Source organism: Panthera pardus, unplaced genomic scaffold, assembly GCF_024362965.1.
Source record: "Panthera pardus isolate Hobbes unplaced genomic scaffold, ASM2436296v1 HiC_scaffold_4, whole genome shotgun sequence".
In the NCBI taxonomy this organism is placed as follows: domain Eukaryota; kingdom Metazoa; phylum Chordata; class Mammalia; order Carnivora; family Felidae; genus Panthera; species Panthera pardus.
The window spans coordinates 15,533,063-15,542,702 of NW_026526969.1; the positions used below are offsets into that span (position 1 = coordinate 15,533,063).

General features: G+C 67.9%; 1 protein-coding gene across 1 annotated transcript; it reads right to left on the bottom strand.

Annotated features, from left to right (window-relative positions):
- Positions 1–233: 233 nt before the first annotated feature.
- CYP2W1 (cytochrome P450 family 2 subfamily W member 1) lies at positions 234–5,871 on the bottom strand. The gene is given in 10 exon segments (XM_019422407.2): positions 234–882; positions 884–969; positions 1,219–1,360; positions 1,509–1,693; positions 1,800–1,938; positions 2,273–2,446; positions 3,522–3,679; positions 3,751–3,900; positions 4,199–4,361; positions 5,674–5,871. Coding segments are annotated over 10 exon segments (1,506 nt in total). The 5' UTR covers positions 5,848–5,871; the 3' UTR covers positions 234–747.
- Between the last annotated feature and the right edge of the window lie 3,769 nt (positions 5,872–9,640).

The window sequence follows — 9,640 nt, forward strand, 5'->3', positions numbered from 1 at the left end:
TGGGCGGGGAGCTGGGCTTCGGGTATGAGGCTGACTGGCTCGGGGGGGCCCCCGTGTCCTCCCTGCTCCCCTTGCCACCCAAGCCTCTGGTAGCAGCTGACCCTCGATTGGCCCATGTCCCAGGGCTCAGGGTCCTGGCTCCAAGGGCAGAGCGCCTCCTGGATACGGCCCCCCAGGAGCCCCAAGAACAGGGTGGGGGTCTGCAGGAGACCCAGCGGGGCCCCGCACAGCACAGAGCACGCTGGGAACGCGGGTCTGAGGCCGGCCTCTAGGTGGGTGTCACCCTGCCACCTGCCGCCTCCCAGCACCCCAAGAGCAAGTGGCCCCGAGGGGAGCCTGATGGGGGCAGCGTGGAGGGTAGGTGGGTGGGGAGAGGAGGCATCGGGAGCCCGGGAGGCGTGGGGTGCGGGAAGGGGGCACTTCTCCACTGGGGAACGGGAGGCACCCTGAGGTTTGGGGGGGACCTGAGTGCAGACCGAGGCAGCGCTGACGCCCAAGGGGCCTGGGGGTGGAGGGTGGGGAGGGGGCCCGGCTGCCCCGGGGAGACGGGAGGAGGAGGGGTAGAGATGCCCTGGGGCAAGGGAGCTTGGCAGGGGGCTGGGCCCCCGAAAGAGCACGATCGGGCCCAGGTGGGGTTCCGGGGGCCACGGCAAAGAGCCCGGCAAGGGGCACAGTGAGGGCTGTCCACCCGTTTGTCCGGCCTCCATCATCCATAACGCACCCCAAGCTGGGACCTGGGAGAGTGACTCAGACCCTCCCCGGGTCTGCTTGGGCAGAGCCCCCGTGTCTGGGCACCGCGCAGAGGGCCTGTGCTGGCGGCCGCATGGTGAAGGCCGGGGCGGGCGTGGTGTCCAGGGCGCCAGGGCTGAGGCCCGGTGGGGGGCAGCAGGCGGTACCTGTGGAGGAGGCCGGCGAACAGCAGAAACAGCTCCGACCTGGCCAGGCTCTCCCCCACGCAGACACGGCGGCCTGCGAGGGAAACCGAGGCACAGGGCTACCAGCCTGCCCTTGGCAGGGCTGTGCCAGGGGGGCTGGCCGGTCCCCTGGAGAGGTGGGGACCCGAGAGCAAGGTGCGGGCCAGCTCCGAAGGGAAGGGATGGGGTGCTGGAGGCCGTGGGCAGTGGGAGGCCTGGGGGCCTGAGCTTCCGAGGTCCCTGGTGAGCAGGCTCCTTGGGGGTGAGGGACCCCGTGCCGCCCCTGCCCGCAAGCTGGGGGTACCTGCAGAGAAGGGCAGGAAGGCTGCCCGCTTCACAAAGCGCCCGTCGGCGTCCAGGAAGTGACCCGGGTTGAACTGGCGAGGGGTCTCCCACTGCGTCTTGTCCAGGAGCACCGAGCTCAGCAGAGGGATCACGGGTGTGCCCTGTGGGTGGGGCGGCAGGTGGGCTGGGCCCGGCGCCCCCTCCCCCCGGGGGCGTGCCCCGCGAGACCCAGCTGGGCCCAGCCTGACCGAGAGCAGAAAGGGGGAGGGGAGCCCTGCCCATCCCGTCGGGGCCAGGAGGGGGGCCCACCTTGGGGAGCAGGTAGCCGCCCAGCTGGGTGTCAGCCGCCATGCACCGCGGCACGTGGGGCAGGAGAGTAATGGAGCGCTGGACCTCGTGCAGCACGGCGCTGGTGTAGGGCAGTGACCGCTGGTCCTCCAGCCGGGGGGGGCGCCCGGGCCCCAGCACCCGGTCCAACTCCTCCTGCACCCGGCCTGCGGGCGAGACGGTGGGTCCCCGCGTCCCTGCGAGCCCCGGCCCCCTGGGCCCTGGGGGACCCCGCCCACCGACGCGTGCTGGAAAGGGAGGCTGGGGGCTCACCTTGCACACTCGGGTGCCTGCTCATCAGGAGGGCGGCCCACTGCAGCGTGGCGGAGGTGGTCTCTGTGCCGGCCATGACCATGTCGAGAACACAGGCCACCATGTCGGCCTCGGCAAACAGGCCGTGGGGGTCTTTCCCCTGCAGGGTGGGTTGGAGAGGACTCGGCCGGAGGCTGGGCGCCACGGACCCACCCCCCCCCTCCCGCCGCCCCTCCAGCTCCGGGCTCAAGAAAGGGATGGAAGGAAGGAGCCAGGTTAGCAGGGCACCTGCTACGTTCTGGGCTCGCCACATGTTTGCTGCCACCCCTGAGCAGGCACTGCAAATGCCCCGTTTCGCGGATGGGGAGACCGAGGCTGAGAGCGGCCCCCAGCTAGGAGAGGGGGGAGGTGGCGCAGGGCCAGCACGCTCCTCCTGGGTGGGGCCCCCAAATGCCCGCAGGCCTCTGAGGCGGGAGGGTGCCTCCCGCCCACACCTGGCCCTGCCGGATCAGGGCGTCCATGTAGCTCTGCACGGGGCCTGCCCCGGGGGCGGGGGGCCGCCGCGTCTCCAGGAGGGTCCTCAGGATGGCTCGCACCTCCTCTATCTTCCGAAGGACAGGCCGGTGCAGCTGGAGGAGAGCCCCGAGCCGGGGGTAGATGTTGAACAGCTGAAGGCAGAGAGCGAGACAGCCGGGGGGGGGGGTCAGGGTGCGGTCCCCACCGCGGGCCCCCGCCCCCCAGCAGGTGTGTGCACCTGTGCAGGTTCCCAGGTGCTGCCCCGGGACTCCAGGCGGACCTGCGGGGTGGGGGACTGCCCGTGGCCACAAGAGGGCGCCGGCTCGCACTGCTGCTGGGACCGCAGCCTGGGCTCCCACAAAACCCTCTGTCCCGGGACCGGATGGCAGGTGACGGGCCTTGACGGGTGGCTTCCCCGACGTGGGGCGGCTGTAATCACGCCCCGCCCTCCGGCCACCAAAGCCGTAGGACAGAGAAGGGGGAGAGGGTCGCCTGTGCTGCCAGTCATCGGGACAGAGAATTTGCAAACTTCAGAGCTCCAGCCGAGCCGCTGTGGGAGGGAGGCCACGGAGTGTCTGACCAGCCAGCGCGTGTCCCGCACCAGGTGGGGCCTCGGCAGCTGTCCACGGCTCTCCTGGCTGCGCCCGCATCGCTGTGCACCCCCAGGACGTGAGCGATCCCTGGATCGAATTGCCCAGTGAGGAGCCGGCACACGGGGTGGGGAGGCCCGGAACATTCCACTCCCGCCCCCCTGGCCTCCGTCCTCCTGGGGCTTCTGCGAGGAGGCCAGATCCTCCCGCCCAGCGGACGGCAGGGGCTCCTAGGAAGGAAGCAGGAGGACGGGAGACTGTGCTCAGCCCCTGCCTCGCGCCCGTGGCCGCGGGTCCATGAGAGATTGGGAGGAAGAGACCCGGCACTGTGGCATCCCTCTAAATCTGTGCCCCACACCTAGATGCGTGCGCTTAGCGCCTAGCGCTGAAATTGCCGCGACGGTGAACGTTTCACGTTTTGGAAAAGAGCGCAATGCCCACGCCGTTGGGAGTCGGGAAAACCAGAGGGCCAGTTCGCGTGATTTCTGTGGCGCTGTGGGGGACCGATATTGGGTGGATCGTCCCTGGCCGGAAGGGCTGGGGGACAGGCAGACAGGAGGACATCGAGCCCCACGTCCAGGGAAGAAATGCTCAGCTCCCTGACCCCCAGCCGAGGCCGGGAGCAGCCGCCTCTCACCTGCAGGCTGGGGGTCCCCAAGAGGACCATGACGTCATCGATAAGCCTCAGCAGGGACACGAACACGGGATCCTGGTAGTCGAAGCGCCGGCCGAAGAGGAGTGTGAAGGTGATGTTGGAGGGGGCCCAGCCGAGCAGGGCCAGGGGGAAGGGCCGGCCTGGAGTGGGAGGGACACGGGCCTCAGGGGGGTGAGGGACCCCCACCAGGGGCTGCCCGGCCCCCACTCACCTCCGTAGCTGTCCAGCTGCCCCATGAGGCACCTCAGCTCCTGCAGGATCTTGTCGACCATGGGCTCCCTCCCCACGCCCAGGTCATGGAGGATGCGCACAGTGAACTGGCGGGCGGCCCTCCAGCGTGCCCCCGATGAGAAGAAGATTCCTGCGGGCCGGGCAAGTCGCCGCTGAGTGACGCAGGCAGGGAGCAGATGGGGCAGACCCGACGTCGGGGGCCTCACCCCCATGCCTGAGCCCCTTCTGCCAAGAGCCGGCCTTGGCGAGCCTCGTCCCCTCTCGGTGTATGCTGGTCTCCTGCCCCGTGGACACCGTGTCCCTCCCCGGGAGCCACGCAGGGCACACTGTCTCCCGCGGCTCAGAGACGCAGACCCCCGCCCCGGGGTCCGGGGACTCCCGTGCCCCGCCGGCCTCCGCCCCCTCCGCACCCCACACGGCACACCTACCCCCACCGCCCTGGATAAGCTGGAAGATGGCGACGGGGGGTCGGTCGGCCAGCTTTGACCCGGTGCCCACCAGGGCCTCCCTCACAGCCTCGTAGCCGGCCAGCACCACCGTCTTCTGGCGCCCCAAGTGCACAGTGAACACCGGCCCGTACCGTTCCGAAAGCTGGTGGGGACGGGCAGGAATCAGCCAGCGCCCCCCACCCCAAGGCTGCACCTGTGCGGGGCGGGTTCAGGGGGACTCAGAGCCGGGGGTGGCCTAGGCGGGGTCTGTGGGAACTGGGCCGGTGGAGAGCAGGCGGAATAAAGGTCCAGAAGCCAAAAAGCAGGAGGTGTGCTGGCCCGTGCCCCCTCCCCATCCATTCTGGGAAGGCAGGGGAGGGGGCTGCCATTGGTAGGAGGGGCTGTCTGCGGGGCGGCCTCCCGAGCTTGACCCCCAGAGGCCCCGCCCCTGCTCAGGCACCCCTAGCACTGAAACCCAGATGGATGGGAGCAGTGCCCGGGTGGCCTCGTCCTCTCAGTTTCCCCCACGCTGACCCCCGGGGCACAGAACGACAATACGTGGCTAAGGCTGGCCTCCAAGGCCGCCGCCTGGGGCCATTGCCCTTCTGTGCCTTTACAGATGGGGAAACTGAGGCCCAGAGGCAACAAGTGAGTTGCGGCCAGTCACACACACTGAGGGACAGAGAGGCCCGCCCTTCCTGTCCACACCCGCTCTGCTCCCCGCATGCCGGAGTGTGGCCTACGGGCCCAGCGCTGGGCACGGCCTGAGACTCGGGGGCCCAGGGTGCTTCCTGGAGAGGTGTCCCCGAGGGGCCAGGCCCGCAGCCCCCTCTTCTCCTCCCACATCCAAGACCTGGGGGGCCGCCAGGCAGCCACTAGGAGGTTTCTGGAAGTAGCTGCATTTCTGGGGAAGCAGGGAGGGTGGTCGTGGGAGCCGGAAGTGGCCCAGGAGTGGCTGGATAGCCCTGGTCGGGCAGGCGCCGGGCCATCCGTCTCCTGGCTGCAGGGCAGGGCAGCCGGCCGGCGACCTGGGGCCAGGACTGTCCAGCCTCCAGCCCAGGGTGGGAACAGCCACACCCGCGGGCGCCCCACCTGAGGGCACACTCGTGCACTAGTCCAGGTCCCTCTGTCACCAGACCTCTGCTTCCTGGTGCTGCTCCCAGGGGCACCTGCCTCCTCCCCACCCCCACTCTGGCTGCCCCCAAACCTGGCTCTCCTGTAGGCACTCATCACATGCTGCCTCCTCCAAGGAGCCCTCCTGGCCTGACACTCCTGGCCCCCTGCTCCTTGCATGGCCCATCTGCTTCCCCGCGGGGGGGGGGGGGGTGTCCTTCTCTCTTGCCCAAGGCGGGGTGGGCACTTGGACCTACCCAGGCTGGGACACGGACCTCCTACCCCACCGGGGGCCTGGAAAACGGGCTCAGCTTCCCCTGAGGTGGGGCTGGGCTGCCCAGGCGGCCGGAGCCCTGACCTACCTCCATCAGTGACCGGTCCTGCTGTGACACGCACAGCAAGTGCAGGTTTCCGATGAACGGCAGTGGGCGTGGCCCAGGGGGCCAGCGAGGGGCTGGGGAGGGGGTGCGGGTGTGGGCTCGGAGCAGCCCCCAGAGCCCCAGGAGCAGCAGGAGCCCCACGAGCAGCAGGGCCATGAGGACGGCGGGCGGCGAGGCCCCAGCTCCCCACCTTGTGCCTTATAGGCTGTCGGGCAGGGGGAGGGCGTGCCAGGACCTCGCCCCTCCACCCAGAGAATGTGGACCGAGCGGTTCACAGGGGACAGCCAGGCAGCTTAAAGTGACAGGCGTGCGTGGAATGTGGGGTCGCGTCTGTGGCAGGGAGCCAGGACGCCAGGGGCCGTCTGGGGGGCCGCCGTCTAGACCTTGTGCTTAAGGCGTCTCCGTCCCTTGCCTGCTGGAGAGAACACGCCGTGGTGGCCACTGTGCCCCTCCCACCGGCCTCTGCTTCCTGCCTCAGTCTCCCCATCAGAACTGGGGCTTGTGGGGCTTTGGGAGCTGGGCCCGAGCTCTGAGGGGAGCTCTGAGCCTCCGTCGACAGGACCCATGGGGTAGGAGGTCTGTGGAGACCCCGCGGATGGCTCTCGAAGGTCTGCACAGCAAACGCCTCAAACCCCAGGGCCTTCAGAGGCTGCCAGAGGGTCCCCTGCCGTGTCTCAGATGGCAAGCTTTCCCTGGGTGACAACCTGCTCCTGTCACCTGGGGCAGGAGGCACTGGTCTATGCAGAACAGGGCAGGGGCAGAGTGGGTGACGGCCGGCCAGGCTTATGAGCCCCCATGTGTCTGTGCTGCATGAACTCTGGGCTCCCTAACCCTGGTGCCCCTGCTGGGAGGGAAGGAGGCCCCGCTGTGGAACGAGCCGTGAGGGGTGGGAGGGCCGTTGGCATCAGAAGTGGCTGGGCCTGCTCCACACCTCCTGCCCCAACATGAGGAGTTGGAACCCCAGCCCCACGCCGGGCCCCTCGCTGCGGGGCCTGTCTCCCGGCGTACCGTCCACGCCCCTCCACACACCCGGAGCCGAAGCAGCCCGTAGGCCCGAACCTGCTTCCAGCCTCAATTTGCACACGTCCCGTGACGGGGTGCTCGCTGGCTTTCGGGCGGGCTGCCCTGTCGCACGGCTGTGGGGCTTCTGTGAGGGAGGATGGTTCTCCAGCGGCTGCGTCTCTGGGTCATCTGGGCTGAGTGCCTGGCACCAAGGCCGCTGCTAGGTGCTTCGGCTGGGGCTCCTCTCTGCCCGGGACAGTCCACTGAATTAATTCCACAAGCGTTTCCGGAGTATGTGTGGTGCTATAGGCTCAGCCAGCAGCTGGGGCCGCAGAAATCAGTGGTCAGGGATCCAAACAGGGCCCCCAAGTCCAGTGGAAGAGACCCACGTGGCAGTGGCCGTGCCACTGCAGACTTCTGGGGTATTGGGTCCAGAGTCGAGTCGCCAAGCGGCAGGGCACTCCAGCAGAGGGAACAGCGTGTGCAAAGCCCAGAGGCCCCGTGCCAGCAAGGGGCTGGGTGGGGGCGTGAGGCTGGAGATCCGTGGCTGGAAGCGCAGGAGGCGGGAACTCGGGGTCCCTGGGGTGGGGGCTCCATCCTCCGTGGCCTCCTCTTTCAGGTTGCTGAGGCCTGGGCTCCTGTGAGCCACTTGGGTGCCACCACCCGGGTCCCTGCAGGGGAGGCTGGGTGCACTGTCTACAGGGCGTCTATACTCGGCCATTTCTGGGAGGTTTTTTGTTTTGTTTTGTTTTAATGTTTATTTTTGAGACAGAGAGACGCAAAGCGTGAGCAGGGGAGGGGCAGAGAGAGAGGGAAACACAGAATCGGAAGTAGGCTCCAGGCTCCAAGCTGTCAGCACAGAGCCCGACACGGGGCTCGAACTGATCAGCCGGGAGATCGTGACCTGAGCCGAAGTCTGTCGCCCAACTGACTGAGCCGCCCACGCATCCCTGGTTTTTGGGGTTTTACCTGCAAGACCTCTGAGCTCCTCCCGACTGCCGAGGAAGTCACCCCTGCTTCTCAGAAGAGGAAGAGGGGCTGGAGCTCTGGGTGCACTGGCAGTGGCGGTCATGGGGGGGCCCCACAGCACCCACCCACCACAGAGCTGGGAATCCACCACTCTGATTGGCCGGCTGCTGGGGGGGGGCAGTGGGGGTGTGGTGGTGAGGGGCTCAGACTTGGGAATGAGACCCAGCCCTGTGGGCATCCTGACCGCGTGGTGCTTCCTGGGGTTTAGCGTGGACCGAACCAGGGGCATGTGACCACGGGATGTGGCAGGCAAGCCCCTGTGCGTGGGGTGAGCCCAGGGGAGGCCAGTTGGGCACCCGGAGCTTCTTAGAGCCCGGCCTGCGGGGCTGGAGCTCCTGGTCGACAGAGTCAAATCCGGTTCACAAGGGTGGAACTGGGTGCTTGGCCTTGAATTTTTCCAGGCAGCGTGAGTGTCAAGGGCTCCCCTACATCCAGGCCCCGGAAAGAGGAAGCTGGGGGTGCCCGGTGGAATGTCCCAGCATATCTGCATCTCTGCTCGCCACCCGCCCCCCCCCCCGCCACTTCCTCTGCAACTTCTAGACGGCAGCTGCCCCCCCCACCCCATGGCTGCTCCCCCGCCCACTCCCTACCCCCCAGCACTGGAAGGGTCCTGCTCAGGTCCCCAGGGGCCCCACGCTCGAACCAATGTGAGTCCTGGGGCTGCGCAAAGCCACCCACAAACTGGGTGTTGAAAACACCAGAAACACGCTGTGGCGGGCGGGCCCAGAAGTCCCTCGTCGCCAGCCCCCCCCCCCCAGGGTGGTCTCACCTGGAGACTCGCCCCTGCAGAGACTGGAGGTTGCATTTCCGTGGGCCCTTCCCTCCCCCATCAAGGCACCCCAGCTCCAGAAGGCTTTCTCCTAAGGTGTTTCTTTAGATACTTTTCCATTGAAACAGACAATGCACGTGCCCCAGCCGGGGAGTCGGACCCGCCGGGGCGCCCACAGAGCCCCTCTCTCATGCATCCTTCCGGAAACACTCCGGCACGCACCGTCATCGTGTGCCTTTTTCGGTTGTGTTGACGCTTTCATTTATTAACGTAGCAAACGGCTCCTGCGCGGAGCTGAGACCCGTAGACAGCCAGGAAGCCCTGGCCTTGGCCAACTTCCAGAAGGCTGACGACCTGTCTCCTGCTGCCCTGTCTCCCTCCCTCTGTTCAGTTGCTCTTTCTTTGTAAGGTGACAGCGTGGCGGGATCAGACAGCAGCCTCCTCCTCTGGGACCGCTGCCTCGTCTCCTCTCTGTTGCTCTGTCTCTGGGTCAAAAACATCCTGGGTGCACGTTTCTTTGTGCTGTAAAATCAGTTCCTAGAACCAGAATCCCCTCTGGCAGATGCTCCCACGGTCCCTCCCGCTGACCCACACCCGTGTGGGTGGCGTCGGGAGGGACCCTCGCCTCCCGGCCTGCGTTCCCATCTCCTCTGCCTCCTCCGCGGCTGCTCCTTGTACCGCCCCCACTCGATGCCCAGGCTGGGTGGGGGCTTCTGGGTTCCACGCGGCCCCCTCTCGTCCCCGCCCACGCCTCCTGTCAAGGGGAGCTGGGGCCTCGCCGCCCGCCGTCCTCATGGCCCTGCTGCTCCTGGGGCTCTGGGGGCTGCTCCGAGCCCCCACCCGCACCCCCTCCCCCAGCCCCTCGCTGGCCCCCTGGGCCACGCCCACTGCCGTTCATCGGAAACCTGCACTTGCTGTGCGTGTCACAGCAGGACCGGTCACTGATGGAGGTAGGTCAGGGCTCCGGCCGCCTGGGCAGCCCAGCCCCACCTCAGGGGAAGCTGAGCCCGTTTTCCAGGCCCCCGGTGGGGTAGGAGGTCCGTGTCCCAGCCTGGGTAGGTCCAAGTGCCCACCCTGCCTTGGGGAAGAGAGAAGGACACCCCCCACCCCCCCCCGCGGGGAAGCAGATGGGCCATGCAAGGAGCAGGG